The sequence below is a fragment of the Panulirus ornatus genome, chromosome 33, assembly GCF_036320965.1.
Source record: "Panulirus ornatus isolate Po-2019 chromosome 33, ASM3632096v1, whole genome shotgun sequence".
Taxonomy (NCBI): Eukaryota; Metazoa; Arthropoda; class Malacostraca; order Decapoda; family Palinuridae; genus Panulirus; species Panulirus ornatus.
Window position 1 is genome coordinate 15,784,171 of NC_092256.1, and position 19,522 is coordinate 15,803,692.

The 19,522-nt window shown below is 41.0% G+C and overlaps 2 protein-coding genes and 2 non-coding genes across 5 annotated transcripts in view; all 4 read left to right on the top strand.

The window, feature by feature from the left end:
• The first annotated feature begins 1,279 nt into the window (after positions 1-1,279).
• Positions 1,280-1,361, top strand: TRNAS-GCU (transfer RNA serine (anticodon GCU)). Its single transcript has one exon. It is a non-coding gene; the product is annotated as a tRNA-Ser (tRNA).
• A 1,117-nt stretch (positions 1,362-2,478) lies between these two features.
• Positions 2,479-2,560, top strand: TRNAS-GCU (transfer RNA serine (anticodon GCU)). The gene has a single exon. It is a non-coding gene; the product is annotated as a tRNA-Ser (tRNA).
• Positions 2,561-3,861: 1,301 nt separating this feature from the next.
• On the top strand, positions 3,862-15,305 carry LOC139759493 (UTP--glucose-1-phosphate uridylyltransferase-like). Its single transcript, XM_071681673.1, has 12 exons — positions 3,862-4,222; positions 5,685-5,915; positions 6,512-6,694; positions 7,676-7,780; positions 8,066-8,166; positions 8,879-8,954; positions 10,007-10,153; positions 11,172-11,310; positions 11,881-12,018; positions 12,907-13,076; positions 13,551-13,649; positions 14,585-15,305. Exons 1-12 carry the CDS (start codon positions 4,166-4,168, stop codon positions 14,690-14,692), a joined length of 1,554 nt encoding a protein of 517 aa, XP_071537774.1. The 5' UTR covers positions 3,862-4,165; the 3' UTR covers positions 14,693-15,305.
• A 1,720-nt stretch (positions 15,306-17,025) lies between these two features.
• Positions 17,026-19,522, top strand: part of LOC139759494 (kinesin-like protein KIF3B) — a 39,881-nt gene continuing 37,384 nt past the window's right edge. For both annotated transcript variants that reach the window (XM_071681674.1, XM_071681675.1), the window contains exons 1-2: positions 17,026-17,157; positions 19,299-19,417. In XM_071681674.1, coding sequence (XP_071537775.1) covers positions 19,308-19,417 — 110 coding nt within the window. In that variant the 5' untranslated portion in view covers positions 17,026-17,157; positions 19,299-19,307. The remainder of the gene's footprint in view (positions 17,158-19,298; positions 19,418-19,522) is intronic.

Consider the following 19,522-nt stretch of genomic DNA (forward strand, 5'->3'; position numbering starts at 1 on the left):
TGAGATGTTCACTGGCATCAGGCGTCACAGGTGTAAACCCAACTGCACCAACACCTGCATCCATGAGCACAGCTGAGTAAGGGAGTCGCTGTCAGGAGCTGGGTTAAGTGTAGAGACTGAAATGCCTCAACTTATGCTGCTTGTTGCTGGGGTGTTTTTATCGATTCCAGTATTGTCGATGTTTTGACGCTAGCCTCTCTTCTATATATTACTATAATGATAGTTTCTATTGCAACTATTTCTAAGATATCACCGATGATGTTGATTCCTGCAGTGGGTCTCCCTAAGCACTTTTAAAATCATTTTCAGAAACGAAGAAGAAGCTCTTTCCAAAAGTCCCACAGTATATGAGCTGCGTCGGCGAGACGCTTGTCAAATTACCGCCTGCTTCCTGGGCCCCTGCCTCTCCCTGGGTAATTTGCGTATGATAATTACTCTGCATCACAACCACCCAACATTTCCCAGTCCTCATGCGCCGTGGGGCGTTATCTACATGTGTAATTACAGCAATTATTCCAGCAATAAGGAGAGGTATAACTGGAACTCTAACGGTGATAAGATGAGAAATGTCGAGTAGATTATTTCTTTGACTTCGATGTCCTTTGGTGATCTCACTGACGAGGAGCATTTCGCATAACCATAAAGAATCTAACGACGTTTCTTTAAAAACAACTTTATTCATAAGAAAGAATCTACGTCAGATTATATAAGAATTAATCGTTTGAGAATGAGGTCGAGGTTTTGATAATCATCAAGGCAACTCAGCTTTATCTTCTCTCCAAATCAAGCTTGAGATCACGGTGTTTTTTTCTCTTTATAAGTATCTGATTCTAAGACAATCTCGAACATGTTATTTCTTATAACTGCTGCGTCTATAGACGTGCAAACGAAATCGTGTTGAGTGCTACTTCCTATTTCTGTCCTAGGCTAAATAAGAGGTCGAATGTGAGGCGAGACTTTAACTCTGGTGGACTGGAAACATGACATGGTAATAGTAAACTAGCATCCTCACCAGGCCTGTGTGTGTGTGTGTGTGTGTGTGTGTGATATAGGCACGAGGATAGAGTTCTACACTCGTGGAACCCCATCCCTTGAACTTTTTCGACTAGCATACGACTTGTCAAACTTACATATGCTGACTGCAGTCTCAGTTTTATTGCTGTGTGTGTGTGTGTGTGTGTGTGTGTGTGTGTGTGTGTTCCTATATTTGTGGTTTATATATGCTTTTTTATGCATATTAAATAAACTCATAACAAGAAACCAGCCTTTTGACTCTCAGGACGAGGTGGCCGAGTGGTTAAGGCGTTGGACTGCTAATCCAATAGGGTCTCCCTGCGTGGGTTCGAATCCCATCCTCGTCGCAGTCTCGATGTTTTGAAATCTGTTTGCCTCACGGAGAACAATTCTTCGTCACTCCTCGCTGAGAAACCCGACTCTGCTGCGTTTTCTTTGGTCTCAGCTGAAGGAACACCCAACATATTGTCGTTGGGGAACCAATTTGAACTCAACACTGTGACTATGTTCCTAGATGAGGAAAAGGTGAAGTTTAAGGGTACCATCAAGCCTGTTGGTGTCAGTGTTTAGCCTAGAAATACACATGCCTCTCACGAACGTTCCACGTGTCTCTCACGAACGTACACATGTCTCACACGAACGTCCACATGTCTCTCCTCACAGTACGTCTCTTTCCAGGATGTGTAAGCTGCGTGTGCAGATAGAAATTTATGATCTCTGGGACCATTCACGAGCTATGTGTTTTAATTTCAACGACCGTGGAACCAAGAAGACATGGCAGTATCTGGAAACGTAAATACAATGGTTTGTGGACAGGCAACAGCTGGGAAGTGGTAGAAAGGGGAATGAAAATGCTTCTGTATAGTGATTCCAGGTGCTGGATTACTGGCTGTATAAAAGCATGCTTTGGACCTTAGCGTATGCACTTAGCTGAGTTCATGATGCAAGTTGTCTTTAGCTTCATGCTATGATGCATCACGTAAATACTGGTTATAGTTCAGAGGGAAAATTTAGCGTCTCTAATATAGCTGTCTCTAACATAGAGAGTCTCCCATGGTGCTCTCAAAGGGCCTCAGATCAAAGACTATTACGTAGTGTAATGTTGGATTTCTTTCCTATTTCATTTTCTTTGCCACTGGCTTACTAGAAGCACCAGGATCCATCACATGAGGTCACCAAAGGGGGGGACGAATGAAATGCTCTCTGATTATTCAGTTGTTCCGAAAAAAAAAAAAGTTTCAAATTAATTTTGACATATTTGTATACATGCGTGCCTGTGTCTATTTGTTTATATATATGTCTGTGTTCTTATGTGTGTGTGTGTGTGTGTGTGTGTGTGTGTTTAGTTTCAGTTCTTAGAAAAGTATTTCATCATTCATACAAGTAGTCAATGTAGTTGCACTATATGTGTTATGGAAAGCCCTCTGATCGTTTGATAGTTTAGGAAGTTTACTTGTGGTATATGACGAGGTGGCCGAGTGGTTAAGGCGTTGGACTGCTAATCCAATAGGGTCTCCCTGCGTGGGTTCGAATCCCATCCTCGTCGAACCTCAATTTTCATACACTGGAGCTCAGTATTACAGAGGGACACCTCATCTCTCATCTTGATAAATCTTCAGTCACGGTGAACACACCATTTTCTTGTATTTCTTTTATAAGATTCAGTGAAAAAACGACGAAGCCTTCGTGAGCGAAACCGGTTCGACTCGTTTTGAGCAGCGCGCACCTTACGACGCTGGGGAAAACCTGTGGAGCAATGACTTCGGTGCTTCACTGATCATTCATTTCGTTCATTTCCATGTCTCTCTCTCTCTCTCTCTCTCTCTCTCTCTGCTCTTACCAATGAGAGAAATGACTCATTAGTTGACTAATCAACTAATGATTCGAGTTCATGAATGATTAATCTAGTGGCTGAATTAGTGATTCATCTAGTTCGTTAACGGAGAGGCGGGAGTTGAACCAAAGGCTTCATAGGCCATAGTGACCCCACCTATTATCTCTCCTCTATCACTTCGGTTCATGGAGCCAGACTGTAATCAGCCGCAATCACCGCCACTATCTGCGAACAGAATAGTAATATGTTTGTTTCTCTTTAGTCCTTTGAGTCTTCACGGTACAACACTTGAAGCACTAAGGTTCGACTCCTCGTTACGCTCGCTAGGCCTCTGAGGGTTCAGGTTAGACATAACCAGACATTCACCACCACCTGAAGGTTTCTACCGACGTCGTGCTCAAGTGCCGTACCCACGTGCTCAAATGCCGTACCGTCGTGCTCAAGAGCCGTACCGTCGTGCTCAAGTGCTGTGCTGACGTGCTCAATGGTACCGTCGTATTCAATTGCCGTGCCCTGGTGTTTTCAGGTCGTACCGTTGTGTTCAAGTGCCGTACCGACGTGCTCAACCGAGACCGTCGTACTCAAGTGCCGTACCGTCGTGCTCATCTGCCATATCCTCGTGCTTTAAGGTCGCACCGTCGTGCTCTAATGCCGTACCTTGGTGCTCAAAGGTTGTACCGTCCTGCTCAGAGATATACACATCGTGCGCAAGGGCCGTGCCGTCGTGCTTAAGGGTAGAAAAAATGGGGAAAAAAGGTTTTGTATGTATAAGCAAGTATGAAAAATAGATAGTCGATAATCAGTGCCCGGTTTAGTGTCAGTGGATAATAGAAAGGTACTGTGCTGACTTATGTATGACCCACGGTCCTCGGACAGATAAAGGCGTGAGGTGTATGCAACGCGCGTGAAAAAAAAAAAAGATAATGCATGAGACAAAAAGCTAGGTAAGGCGGTAGATAGTAAACGTTGAGAGAGAGAGAGAGAGAGAGAGAGAGAGAGAGAGAGAGAGAGAGAGAGAGAGAGAGAGAGAGAGACTGACGTCTTCCTCAGCCACCGAGATAAAGATATGATAAGATAATATGCTCGAGAGGACTAAACACCTGACGTTACTACTGCAGGTGTTGGTGCGTAGCTGTCCGGGGCCACAAGTGTTGCATTTGCTCTGGTCTGTCTCTCTCTGTGTGTTGGTGTTGATGCTGTAACTGTTACCGGTTCTCCGGTACCTGTGAGTGCTGTTACCGGCGTTGCTCCTGCTGTTCTTTGCTGCTGCTACTGCTGTTCATATTCTTCGGCTGGTCTCCTGCACCACCCCTTAACATGGCTGCACCACAGATTCCATCCTCTATGCCTCGAAATTTCGACCTTTACGACGAGGTAAGTTGAACTTCAGTCATGGTTCAGTACCAGTGAGGTCTGCTGAGCCACAGGTGCACATGGTTCTGCTACACATCACAGAGGCAACAGCCACATGTGAGAGAAACAGCTTTTACAACGTAAGTGAACAGAATAAAAGAACATGTGGTATGTGTGTGCTTCAACACAACCACACAGATTTATAGTTGTAATGAGAATTATTGATGTAGTTTGATTCCATTCAAGTAAATGTGAGGATTAATGTGTAATGGTTGCATCTTTAGGTGGAATATTACGGTTATGCAAATGTTCCTTCTTGCTCCATCCTGGAGGCACCCATATGTGGCACAGTAAGATCTCTCAGTCCAAATTAGGAACTTGTTTTTCTCTTATTATCTGTCTAAATTTTCTTTACAGAAGGACACCATCATCCATCCCCATCAGTAAAAATCATAATCGTACTTACCTCACTTCAACAATAAAGCTCTTATTTTATTTCAGCTGAAGCATGATACGTTTTCCCACTCATTTGGTCGTCAATATTTACTCTGAACTTTTGCTTAATTGTCAGATCATTACCATACATAACTGGCAATCTATATTTTTCTTTGGCCTGATCATGGGTCATTTAAGTTGGGAAATGTCTAGTGGACGATTCGTTACTAAGTAAAATTACTTTTAACTAAGGCAGAGCATGACAGTGACAACTGAGATAGAGGGAGACTTAAATGATTAGTTCCAGTTGCAAATATGGATTTCAGAGCAAAAATCGTAGGACAAAATAGAATAGAACAATTTGGTCGAGAAAACAAAATAGAAAAATTATTCTTTTATTCTATTTTCTATTTTCATTACGAGCATCAGATTGATCATAGAACAAATTTCTTTCCAAACTAGCGATGGGGAGGCTATCCATCCCCTCAGAGACATGGTAGAAACGAAAGATAAGGTATTAGGATACGCAGAGATAATAGAGATAATGCACTTGAATTTGTCCCTAAATATCCTCTAGAGATAACGCTATTGATACTGCCTTAATGTTGTTTCCATCAACTATATAAATTAGGAATTAGGATACTACTACTACTATCATCATTACTACTACTACTACTACTACTACTACTACTACTACTATCAACATTACCACTACTACTACTATCAGCATTACTACTACTACTACTACTACTACTACTAGCATTACTACTACTACTACTACTAATACTACTACTACTACTACTACTACTACTATCCTGGTCATAGACCATCAGGCCTTCTATTATCTGTCCTTCCATCATACTATCATGAGAACATGGGTTGTAGAATGATGCTTGTTTAATTACACACTAAATAACGTTATTAACATTGGAGACAGGTTATATCAACGGCAAGACAAACCCAAGAATAAAGTTTCTCTCTCTCTCTCTCTCTCTCTCTCTCTCTCTCTCTCTCTCTCTCTCTCTCTCTCTCTCTCTCTCTCTGACAGGTGTTTGGCCACCATCGGCGTCCGTCAGCTGAGTTTGAAAACCTGACGAAGCGGGACGCCCAGGAACAGCTGGCTCAGGATCTGCAGAAGCTACTGCACACCTGCCCTTACCACATGATGGAAACCACGAAGTTGGACTTCGAAGGGTTTGAGAAGCTCTTCAGCCGCTTCATCAACGAGTCTGGACCCTCCGTCGAGTGGAGTAAGATCGGGAAGCTTGAGAAGGAAGCGGTGAGTTGACGGGGGTAGGGGTTGACTTTGTGGTGTGTATGTTAGTGAAAAATCTGGCCCAACCTAATCCAGGTGAAGTTTGGTTGCATTTTACACTAATTTCGACCTTGAAAGAGGAAATAGGAAGTATAAAGCCTTTAGACACTTGTGTGGCAATAATCAAGTACGAATTGACACTGTCTATTTTGTTTCATGTTAGAGAACACTGTTGTTTAGATTTCCAAAGTCCAGATCATATGCTGAGTGCTGAGTAAAGGTGCTTAATGATCTTAACAAACCACAAGAAAAGTGGGATTTGCTCTTATAGATACAGTTGACCACGAGCCATTTGTTTAAGTTTAGCCCTCGATTATGTAAGATGTTCGTTGTCATAACCAGACCTTCAACTAGGGTGTCACATTACAATAAATCCAATGGCTGTGGAAGGTATCCTGTATGGAAGCTTCCAGGAAAATGGCATGCAGGCCATACACCTACCCAGTTCTTCCAATTGTCTTTCGCCAGTTCACTGGAATTCAATTCCCTCTAAATCATCAGCAGATGACACTTCTGAAACCTTTTCCCGAATGAGCATGAACTAATCTCTTCGTCTGCAGGTCTGTATGTACTCTGAGCTGGATGGGCCGGAGCCAAGCGTCGTGAAGAACTTGCTGGACAAGTTGGTGGTCGTCAAGCTCAACGGGGGTCTTGGGACTTCCATGGGTTGCCAGGGCCCCAAGTCCATCATCCCCGTCCGCTCAGACCTCACCTTCCTGGATCTCACCGTCCAGCAAATTGAGGTAGGCGTCAACCTAGACATCTTTGACTCTGAAAGGTCTCAAACATGATTTATAAAGAGGTGAGTTTTAGTCTAGACCTTTGGTATTGAAGATCAAAGGTTTAATTCTGCTTCATTCATGTGGCTTGCGGATCCAAATCATCTGCCTGAAAAGAAATAATCAAAAGCGGGACGTGTGGCTTAGAACTTACCGCCTGGAAAGATCCAAAATCTAATACTTATTTTTCCAGAATCGTAAGGAGAAAGTGGGTCTGGATTCTTAATCAACTGATACTTGAAATTCTAAAAAATGATGCCGGCTTCATTCTTATAGTTTAAGACAAATTACCATCTAGCGTACTAAAGTTGGTGTGGGTCTGGATTGAAGATCTGGAAAGACTTAGAGTGCAAGATAGCTTTGCGGATTTTACCCTAAACCTGAAAAAAGCCTTAATACCCAGCAGAATTTCATTTGGGTCTCGAGACTCGACTTGGAAAAGCCTTAACTTCCAAGGAGTTAAAAGATGGTTATGGATCTGCATTCAGAAACTGGAAAAACGTGAAATTCTTGAGCAATGGTCTGGAACTGACTTTGTGGTTTTAAAAGAAGTAATCGATCATGACTATTGAAGGGTGTTTGAAGGTACATGTATATAAAGGAACGCTATTATCATCACAGCCAAGAGTTTTCATTGATGCGAACAGGATATCTGTTTGTTGTTGTGAGAATATTATCGTTAATGTACAGATTATTATCATTGAGCTGTATAGATCCAACTTCCGAAAGTGGAAAGTTTATATATCCCAAGCAAATGAAGCATTTCTTTTTCTATTTGTGGGTCTAAACTGATGGTAATTAAACCTTTGACCTCTAGGATACGAAGAGAACTGTTTTTGTCAGCCCTGACACCAGTGATAAAGTATATGCTTATATGTAATTATGTGTATGTGTATGGATACATCTGTATATGTTTCATCCTTTTTTCGTCTATTTTCACCCCAGCACCTGAACAAGAGGTATGGCTCCAGCGTGCCTCTGGTGCTCATGAACTCCTTCAATACCGACGAGGACACGCAGAAGGTCATCCGTAAATATCAGGGATTCCAGGTCAGCACAGGTCACGCAATGGCATTCCCCTAAGGGCGTGCCAGGCGTCCAGATTAAGCCACATGTCGACAGTATACTCCATTAATCATCAATTGCTACATTTCGTTTAGATGTTGCTATAATAAATTGTGCTTTAGAATTCATGGAAATAGTTTTGAGTCAAGGAAAAATGAGAAGAACATATCCAGCTTTCAGTATCTTGGCCCCGTCTGTGCCCTTTTTTATCGGGGTCAAGACGTTCTTCCACAATACTTGACCGACCTCTCTCTCTTGTGCCACCGACAGGTGAAGACCTACACCTTCAACCAGTCCCGCTACCCAAGGATTAACAAGGAGTCCCTCATGCCCATCGCCAAGACCTGTACCACGGAGGACAACCTGGAGGGGTGAGTTATCTCTCTCTCTCTCTCTCTCTAGAACTCTCTCTCTAGAACTCTCTCTCTCTAGAACTCTCTCTCTCTAAAACTCTCTCCTCTCCTTATCATATCTTCGTGTAACATATTTTGGGGCCTCCTTCGTAATTTCTCTCTCTCTCTCTCTCTCTCTCTCTCTCTCTCTCTCTCTCTCTCTCTCTCTCTCTCTCTCTCTCTCTCTCTCTCTCTCTCTCTCTCTAAAACTTATCATAGCTTCGTGTAACATATTTTTGGGATCACGGGGCCCTCCCTCGTAATTGCTCTGAAATTTAATCTTCCTCAGTGAGGAAATGTTAGCTTGATAATTAGATATACAGTCCTGACCTCTTGAGTATACTGATACGACCCTTGAGCACGATGGGACGACCTTTGAGCACAGCTGTAAAAGAGAAACCCTTTGGCTATAAAGTCGCGACATTTGTACCCTCGGTCATCTTACCCGAGGGTCGTTATCCGTCGTACTCAAGGGAACCAGATAAAAACTTGACCTCGGTCATACAGGGATGAAAATCCTGACTCCACTAAAAGGCTTGACCACTAATAGACTACTGTTATCAAATACTGTCGATCACAGAATCCAGACAGACTGTTGAACTGCAAATGATGGTGATGATTAAGAGGTCAGATTCTTCAACCTGGCGATATTTAGAGATCAGATCTTTTCACTGGAATACCCTACCAACAGATGGTACCCTCCTGGACACGGAGACTTCTATCAGTCCTTCCATAACTCTGGACTTTTGGAACACTTCATCAAGCAGGTGAGCGAAGTGGTAGGCTACAGTACATACCTTCATATCACCATCATCAGACTTTATCATCATATTCCATAACCTCTTTTATGGGCTTCCTGCAGCTTCGGGGCTGCGCTGCAATTAGAAGTAAGGAAGCGATGGTGGACTCCATTGATGATGGTATAGCCTCGCTGTAGGTGATTTGTCACTCGTGGTGCAACCAAGTGAAGGTGGAGTCTGGTTATACTCATTCGTCTATTGTTAAACACCAAACGTTTATATACGTATACATATCATGTGCACATTCAAGTGCACGTCTTCAGATGCAAAATGTACCATATGCTTACAAATGTACAGACATCTCAATCTGGATAGCATTCATCATTCAGTGATTCATGAACTTAATTCCTATCATCCTAGTGTGGTAGTCATTTGTCATTCCTATAAGTGTACTTGTACTTACCATTTACTCAACAGATCAGGTGCCTACTTGAAACAGATAAACAAGTATCTTACTGACAGTTGTGTGTGTGTGTGTGTGTGTGTGTGTGTGTGTGTGTGTGTGTGTGTGTGTGTGTTTGTAATATAACTTATAATTCTTCATAGGGTGTAGAGAAACATATTAACCTACCAAGAAACACGTAGATAAAGAAAACCATCAACTCATTGAGAGATCACATGAACAGAACGTTTAGAGAATGTCCATTTAGCTTTGAAAGCCATACTGTTGTAATTCCATTTAACTTTGAGAGCCATACTGTTGTAATTCCATTTCGCTTTGAGAGCCATACTGTTGTAATTCCATTTAGCTTTAAGAACCATACTGTTGTAATTCCATTTAGTTTTGAGGGCCATATTGTTGTAATTCCTTTTAGCTTTAAGAGCCATACTGTTGTAATTCACTTGCAATACGTATTGTTGATATAGGTTGGAATTATCACTCCCGCCTCAAGTGACAGTATATGATATTGATAACAATATGTACTTTTCCCAACGTAGGTCCATTCTATTTTGATCCAATCCGTGGATGAAAACAATCCCTTATATCCAGATAACGTTGCATCACTGACTTCCAACAGGGCAAGGAGTATGTCTTCGTGAGCAACATTGATAATCTTGGCGCCACCGTTGACCTGAACATTCTCAACTTCCTACTGGGAGGCCGGAGTCCAGGCCATTGCCAGTTTCTGATGGAGGTTACCGACAAGACCAAGGCTGATGTCAAGGTAAGGTCACAGGAGGTCAAAGACTTCTGAACTTAGTGGGTTCATGGCTGTGCGAGCGAACGCCAGATAGTAAACTAAAGGTCTATGATGAGGTTATCTGTTGGATGACAGATAACAGAGGACATGATGGTCTATGACGAAGTTATCTATTTGAGGACTGTACATGCAGAGGGTAGATAACAAAGGACATGATGGTCTATGATGAGGTTATCTGCTGGAGGACAGTAATAACATTTTAGATTCTTAAGCTATTCTGATGGAGGGAGGGTAACTTTATGAAGGCAATGGAAGGTGAAGGTGAGGTATATGTAGTGTAGTCAAATTAAGGTCAAGGATCAAACTGAGGTCAATTGAAGTCAAAATATAGTTACTAGTGGAACGTGAAGTCAAGGTGAGATTGCATGAAGTCAATTGGATCATCAGGGATGGTACAGGAAGAATCTGTTAGGATAATTGTGAGGAAGGTGAGGCCATTTGCATATCAGGTGTGAATTCAGTCTCAGAGGGAGAATACATGAGATAAAAACGGGTCAGAAATATGTCATATGAGACTCTGGTAAGACCTGATGTGGTCAGATTCACGTGGATTCAAGGGAATTCCACGTAACCATGGTAATCTTAATTGAGGCTTAGTTCAACCCACATTAAACTAGAATAAGGTCATTACACTAGAATAGGATTAACAACGTTAGCAAAGAAAAGAGAAAAAAGGAAGAGAGAAAAATGAGACTTGAATTTGCATCTGTGTTTGAGGATCCTTGACGAAAATGTTGTCTTTTAGCCACTTGCTGCGCATGCTCAGATTACTACATAACCAAAGACATCAGATGCGATTAAATGTTCATTATTCTTTGTAGATAAGCCATCTAATGACTCAACTATTCCTTGAAAAACTACATAGAGTCTAACTATCTCTTTACTCTTCAGAGTCTAACTGTCGCTTTACTCTTCATGTACGATACTGCATTCTAACAGTTCTTCCTGTGGAGTAGATGACATAGTCTCTAGTCGTTGGCAGGGAGGAACGCTGATCACGTACGAGAACCAGCTGAGGCTGCTGGAGATCGCCCAGGTGCCGAAGGACCACGTTGACGACTTCAAGTCCGTCAAAACCTTCAAGATCTTCAACACGAACAACCTGTGGATCAAGCTGAGTGGTAGGTAGCAGAGAGAGAGAGAGAGAGAGAGAGAGAGAGAGAGAGAGAGAGAGAGAGAGACTGTTAACCTCTTTGCGTGCATTTGGTCGTCTGACTTTGGAGAGCTCGTTGAACATTCTATTGTCAAACGAGGATATAATCCTTAAACGAAATTCGTTTATCCTGAAAAATCATCGATGAATGTGGATGTGACTTTTAATTAATGCAACATTGATGATTCAGTTTGGTATATATTTTCAGTTTTTAAGTTTTCGTCTTAATTTTCACCATTTTCCATTCTTTATCGACAGTTTATTTCTTACCCTTTTAAAAGAAAATGCTAGAAAAGATAGATATATGTCAGTAAGGATAAAATGATGGTAATTGTATATTCTAAATTCCTTCACAATAAAAAGATTTCTTTGCCACTTAATTCAGTTCTAGTTTCCCTTGTAAAACTGTATGCATGAGCAATTGCTGAATATCAGTTAGTTTTTTCTTTTTTAGGCTTTGCTCTTTTTGCTACTTGTGATCCGACATTCACTCTTTACACCCTCATCTTTCTCTCTCCCTCCTTCCTCCCCTGGGCAGCGATGCAGGAGGTGGTGGTGGGGGGCACCATGGACATGGAGGTGATAATCAACAACAAGACACTTGACAATGGCCTCAACGTCATCCAGCTTGAACAGGCCGTCGGCGCCGCTGTCAAGAGCTTCCCCAACGCCCTTGGTAAGTGTTTGGGGGGTGGTGATGGTGATGCTATTATTGGCTCGCCTGCGTATGTCAGATGGTGGGTCACTAGACTGGGAAAGGTGTGTTAGAATCCCACGTGGATGATGAGGGAAGGGGCTGTGTGTTTATTGTGACTTCAAGAAGCTGTTACGTTCCTAGGAAGGTGTTAGAGAAGGGTTAGATCCCATATCTTATTCTTATTTTGTCAACAGTTGTGTTCCTCAGGGTTCTATCCTATCGTCCACTCTCTTTCTCATCTCTATAAAGGATCTTCTATTATCATCATGTGATCACAGGATCACAGGATCACAACACACATCTACTCCTCTCTCCTTACGCTAATCTTAACTCGTTCCTTTTCTCGCACTGAACATATTTCCTTTCTTGAATCAGACCTGTACAGCATCTCGAAGGGGAAGCAGTTGCTTGTTTTGGTCAGCACGGAAAAAAAACTGTTTCTGCCATCATCTCTTTCTCAATCTCACATAGATTTCAGAAAGTACAACTCAGCTTAGGAATAATTTTTAAGAGGTTGGGCATAATCATGTTCCCCATTCTGTCTAGGAAACCCTAGAGAGTAAAAGCTACATAACATGTTTCCCAAAAGCCAAGGGGCGCTGTACAAGTGTTCTCTGTCGTCTCAGTGGTACCAGATCCTATCCCTTGGTGTTGCTGATGTCAGCCATCTGAATGGAATGCCTCTGGTCTAAGCATCTCTTCTGGTAGCTTTTTCGCGACTATTAGGACGGTATGACGATGTCTCTAAGCACGGTTATCTCTTAACTATGAGGCTCCAAGACGTTTGGCTATTGATTAAGATGCATGAGCTTTGCGAGTATAAGTACCTCTTAGTTCTAGGTTAAAAGCTTCATGTCACTGTTGCAGGGATCAACGTGCCTCGATCTCGGTTCCTGCCGGTGAAGAAGACGGACGACCTCCTGCTGGTGATGAGTAACCTGTACACGCTCAGGCAAGGCACGCTGACCATGTCCCCCCAGCGTATGTTCGACACCACGCCTCTCGTTAAGCTCGGCTCCCAGTTCGGCAAAGTCAAGGCAAGTCCTCTCTCTCTCTCTCTCTCTCTCTCTCTCTCTCTCTCTCTCTCTCTCTCTCTGAAAATCCTTCCTTTACATAAACGTTAAGCTTCGCCCTCGACGATATTTCGAATTATTAGTCGATTTAGGCAGGGAGGCCCGGCAGGGGGGGGCCTCTTTGACTCGTCGGAAAAGGCAGGAGGAAATGCCTCATACCAACGCGACCCACAGCGTCGTAATGTCTCCTACGTTTATGCAGGCATTTGTCTAAGTATCCTCCTGTCTTGAACCGAACGCCTGATTATACCCATGTCTTGCCCCATAGAAAAGCATAGGTTTGGTAATTCCCCTTCACCTTATCCTAAACATTATACCCTTGTCTTGCCCCTTGAGAAGACACTGGGCTTGTCTCCCCACCACTGCCTTGCCTTACGCATCACGTCATAACCACTATCTCGCCCTGAACATCCAATTATACCACTCTCTTGCCCGCAGGACTTCTTGAAGAGGTTCGCGGCCATCCCGGACATGCTGGAGTTGGACCACTTGGCCGTCTCTGGCGACGTGACCTTCGGCAAGGGCGTCGTCCTTAAGGTAGAAAGGGGGAGGAGGAGGGTTGGGATGGGTTGTGGGTGGGTGAGTGGGGGAGGAAGGATGAGGGGATGAATGGGGGGGGGAGGGGAGGGGGGGTGGATAGTGGGATAAGAGGGTATGGAGAGGGAAGTGAAAGAGACGATAATGTTTGTCTGTGTGTAAATATACATTTCTGCTCTTTGTGTGTATACACTACATAATGTTTACACATAGATTTTTGTTTATATATATATATATGTATATATCTCCATATGTGTGAAAGCATATATACATGATTATACATCGCGTACCACAACCAACCACTGACCAGACTAGAAAGAAAAAAAAAACCATACGTCTGCTTCACACTTCAGCAGTCTGTGTTCACAGATCTCCCTCCTCCTCCTCCTCCTCCTCTCCTCTCCTCTCCCAACAAACGTGACATTGACTCGGTACATACACGCAGCAATGACTCGACCAGAACTAGACAAACGCCTCCCCAATATACACGCAGCAATGACTCGACCAGAACGAGAGAAATGCCTTCCCAACCCACTCGTAAATTCAACCTCATCAGACATGCAGTCGTCAGAAACTTTACTCCCCAGGCATGTACGTGTGACATTTTCTCCTGTGTGTTCTGGTCACCATATCAGTGGAGGACAGGTGCAATTGATTCTATTCAGAAGACGCTGATCACCTTCTCCCTAGCTGTCCTCCATGCATCTCAGTCAGACGAACATTCAAGTGTATTCCACCTCACACAGACATACACAGAACATCACCACACATCTCATTAACCTATAGTCCCACCCGGTGAAAGTGGCTGTGTGTGTGTGTGTGTGTAACCTGATATAACCAATAAATTCTGGTGAAATGTGAGCATAATCCACACCCCCATCTTCCGTGACCTCAGGTGGACAGAGCCATTAGTCTAACCCTGAGTTATGTTTCAGGGAACCGTCATCATCATCGCCAATCACGGCGACCGTATTGACATACCCACAGGCGCCATTTTGGAAAACAAAATCGTATCGGGAAACCTTCGGATCCTCGACCATTAACGTAATCCTTCAGTATGCATTTTTGTGTTCCTCAAAATATGTGTTTGTAATACTACCTTAGGAAAATAGTCTTCTATCTCTCCATGTTTCTAGAACTGTTTACTTCTTGTTAAGTATGTTCTGATATCTTTTTCGAAATCATGTCTTTATCGTTGATATAAGATAGAATATGATGGAAACATCCTTATCTTTTTTAACATGTTTTATGATGTCTTACATTAAATACTCATCCACAGCGCTTTGAATCTAACCTCAGGATCAATATTTTTCCAAAAGAACAATCAAACTGTGTATATTTTTTCTATTTTTCTCTAACTTCTGACGTATTTGAATTTTTTATCCTTATTCTTCGCTACTTTGTTTTCAGTGTTGATATTTTCCATTTCCTGACAACTGTAATTTCTGTTCTAAAACTACTGGGAATTCATGAGTATTAATATTCATGATTTATATTTGTTTATTGTGTAATGCAAGTTGAACTGTAAAAAATGAGGGATTATCTTCACGATATTATGAGTGCATATTACAAAAGGTAATGTAAAATAGGCATTATCTTCTTTCACATTCTGTCTATTGTAATGTCTATTGTCTGCTGAGTAAATCTATTATTCGACGAGAATCTATTTTTGATCCTTTTTGATGCATGAGTGTTTGTTCATATATATATATATATATATATATATATATATATATATATATATATATATATATATATATATATATATATATATGCCCCATCACTGCACACAAACAAGAGCTATTCCTCTGACATCCTCCTCTGCTATACCTCTCGTCCAAACAGCTCACTGCCTGCATCCGTCCATCTCTCTCGCGGTCCATCTCGTCTTGCTTCCAACTCTGTGCTTTCATGTAGTACCTCATCTACCAGACTAGCATTGATCATGCACCGTATATACAGACTAAAAAATCATATCTCCTGCCTTGGCCTCCTAATTCCGTATATACTACGTGATGTAACCAGTCTCGTCTGTTCTCGTCTTCTGGTACGTGGACCTACAAAGACCTTTGCATCTATATATTGAGGTATGGCATGCAAGGTTCTTAAGCACACGCCACTTAAAGGCTCCATTTTATCAGAGCTCTCGCTGCACCTCCATTTCAACCTCCCTTGGTCTCGTCTTCTGGTGCGTTGACCTACAAAGACTTTTGCATCAAGATATTGGGGTATGGCATGCAAGGTTCTTAAGCACACGCCACTTAAAGGCTCCATGTTATCAGCGCTCTCACTGCACCTTCATTTCAATCTCCCTTGCAGGGTTCTCTTCTCATTTTCAACTTTCTCTTCATCATTGTTTCTGCCCATCACGTACGAGGACATAAACTTATCAACAACTAAATCTTGTCTATTGAGCTATGTTACTATTCACTTCCTGCTCAACTCAAGCGCTTTGCTCTTCCTTGCATGCACTTTGAATGGCTTCCTTCTGCATACATGAGCTATCGGAACAGCATCATCTGCACAATTAACTGTGAAAGTATCCATTTTATTTCACCATGGGTCAGCTTTATGTGTGTACATCAACAGCTCCACATCTTTCTCATCTTCTTAAATGTTCTAATTAAAATCATGATGCTATAGCACAAGCATGACGTCAATGCTCCCACATCTATTTAGAACCACTTACTGGTTCTATAAATACCCCAAACATCCTCTATACTCTAAAATTTTCAACCATCTGCCCAGGTATAAAATTTCTGGTCTTTACCCTCTCTCCCCATCATAACTCCTTGTTCTTCCTTGTCATGTCAGGATGTTAGACAATCATTCATAGTTATCCCAGACACTTTGCCATCAGTAAATGGATTCTTATTTCTTTGTAATTGTCATGATATGTCTTATTTTCTCCACCCATAAACTCTGGATCAGGCTGCACTTTAAACTAATTATACCCTATTCAACCAAAGTCTGTGTGTATGTGCCATAACTTTCGTACCCATGTAACAAGATAATTAACAACAAGGAAATGCAATTTATTGGTTGTGTTTGAATTACAGGAAGCTTTGGTAAATAAGATACGAATACATTTGTATTCATACTCCCTTAAGAAATTAAATGAATAATAATGGTAATACATATTGTATTGTTTACATAAAGGAACCAGCTTATCGGGGCTGGGTTGATTGAATACCATTCCTGTAAAAAAGAGCAAAATATTCAAACTTGAGACAGAGGCAGTATCACGAACAAAAACTTCATATGATGAATCTAGTAACTTGAAAAAATCTTTTAAGTTAGTAATTAATGGAAATTTATGTGATTTGATGAAATTAGAAAGTGTATGACACATAGATTGGGTTGGCAGCACTGAACGTCCCGTCCGTCGTCTGCAAATGGATCGAAAACAAAACATTCCAGGCTTCCAGTAGGGGTTTGTTTGTCATGGATATCAGGGCAGCTACGTAGCCCATTTCCTCGATAGGATGCCATTTTCCTGAATATCAAGGTAATAGATCGTCGTTTCTTTATGTATTGATATTTAATTAGAATATTAATGGAGCCAGTGAGAAGAATTACACTCGATAGTTCAAAAGGAAAAATAGTTTTCTGTAGATTATGACTCATGTCAGCGGAAGACCTAGATGTGTTTGCATGTTTTATGAGGCTAATGAGTTCCATGATTCACATATGATAGTTAGCTGTTTATTTGGTCAAGATGAACACTAGATATGAACAATCAACGTGTCTCAAAACATCATTTTGATTGTAATTGGTGATTCGTGGACTTTAAAGAAGTAATTATGAGTATAGTATAGGGGTACCAAGTGAGTCTGTTAAAGTCACATACTTTTTCATCAGTATCGGTTATTGTTTGAGAAGTGATTTCTTCCCATTGTTTGATATTTCTCTAAAGAGAGTCAGTTAATTAAATGTAAAACATCTAGTAATGGCAATTGCATTGGACTGACGAGGGTAAATTAACTTTCAAGATGTTTTAAAACTAGCTTTTGATACTGAATGATTTTGTCTGAAAAGGGAGTGTAGTGTTTATAAAAGAGCAAAAGCCAAAGAAGAATGTTATGAATATCGGCGAGGATGTGTACTTCGTCTAATGTATAAGTAAGTTTAACTCTTGTAAAAATTTATCAGGTGTATAAAAACTTCACTTAAGCTTCCCTAGAAGCCGAAATATTAGTAAAACTGAGTTCCTCATTAAAAGTAGTTTTTTTTTTTTGACGATGCTTTCATAGTTCATTGTAATAATGGGGCCTCAATTTGTGATGGTGTTATATTCCCGAACAACCAGTCGCAAGTCTGTTGAACTATTGCAACCAGTATTATTGAGAAGGGGGTGTCCCTGACTAAAATTTTCCCAGCTTAACCCTTATAGATGGAGTACTTTCTATTGAAACAACATAGCTTACTACCTATATACAGTGCCACACTGTTACAATCTAATTTAGGCAATAGTTAGCAAAACCTTATGACACTGGAAAAGTTACTATAACATGGTGTGAAGGCTAGGAGCTGCTGGAGTGGGATGGGGTGCACTGAGAGTGGGTAACTAGGGTTATATACATCACCTTAATTACTTGATCAAACAACTGTTTGTATATTACAGTCAATACAAACTGTGTTTAAAAGACATATCAAAAATTGTTGTGATGATAGCTTGAGGTTGTGATGGAGTGGAATAAGTACAGTACACAAATAAATTATGATGACATACATTATTATTAAAAGAAAATGATTTTTCAGACATTAAAAGTAAAGGTGAAAAATGTGTTTTTCAAATTTATTGCAAGTTGAAGCATATCATTGTAAGGTGATGAAATATATCCTAATGTGTGTCATAAGTCCAAAATGTAGTGACTTAAAACCCTTGTTTAACCATATGATCATTTCTAAACACACCCAAAAATGATTCAATACATATATTTTTGTAAGTCTTTCATAAGATGATTTGTGATTTTTTTTCCTGCACAAGTGAGTCCTTTGCAGTGACTGTTGCTGCATGATTTATTACTGGTTGGAAGGAGGACTAGTGCCATTTTATGTCACAAATAGTAACTCTTAACTTGATTTCTGAAGTATAATTGAAAGTTTCCTTGCTGTTTGCTCATTAGTTTAGCGATGCTTTAAACTAGTCTTTTCACCTGTATGAGAAGAGTTCGTGTGAGCAATTATTATCAGCTTTTCATAGATATAGGAAATACTCTTGAAGTAATTGTATTCAGTTGCCAAGCAGATGTAGGTAAACAGATGTCCAAAATTAACACCACATCTGGAGGTATTGCATACGTAATAAGTATTAGGAATAACTTTATGATTGAGATTATTTTTTTATGGTACGAAACTTATGGTACAGGCAAACTATTCAGGAGCAGCTTTTCTTTGTCACTCTTAATTTTCATACATTACAAAAGGGTTCTAATGTTTGAATGTGAAATTTGAAACAAAAAATTTTTAGGCCATTCTTGCCACTTTTTACAGGAACTGATTATGAGAAAATTTTGAACAAATTTTTCTTACCTTTGAAATTAGCTCTATGGGAGAGAGTGCTTGCAGGTAGAGAAATCTTTTCTTTTCTTTCTTTTACAGCCGAGGATAAAATTCTCTTGTGTCAAAGGATTTAAATTATTACAGGTGGAAGGGATGGTTCAAGGTGCGGAGGCCAAGATGAAGGGAAGTGGGCCGGAGGAGGTGAAGGTGGTGGTGCGATGTCGCCCGATGAATGAACAGGAAACTGCTAGTGGCCATAAAAGGTGAAAATGTTATGAACTTTATTGGATATAATTGTTACATTACATGATTTTATGAAATTCTTTCCAATCTTTTAAAGGTTTACAATAGTACAGTATGGATTTAAA

What these genes read in the sequence shown, in the direction of transcription:
- LOC139759493 (XM_071681673.1), top strand. Translation starts at nt 4,166, where the DNA reads ATGGCTGCACCACAGATTCCATCCTCTATGCCTCGAAATTTCGACCTT. An exon ending in ATTTCGACCTTTACGACGAG is followed by an intron (nt 4,223 to 5,684) that starts GTAAGTTGAACT and finishes TCTCTCTGACAG; the next exon opens with GTGTTTGGCCACCATCGGCG. An exon ending in GCAAGGGCGTCGTCCTTAAG is followed by an intron (nt 13,650 to 14,584) that starts GTAGAAAGGGGG and finishes GTTATGTTTCAG; the next exon opens with GGAACCGTCATCATCATCGC.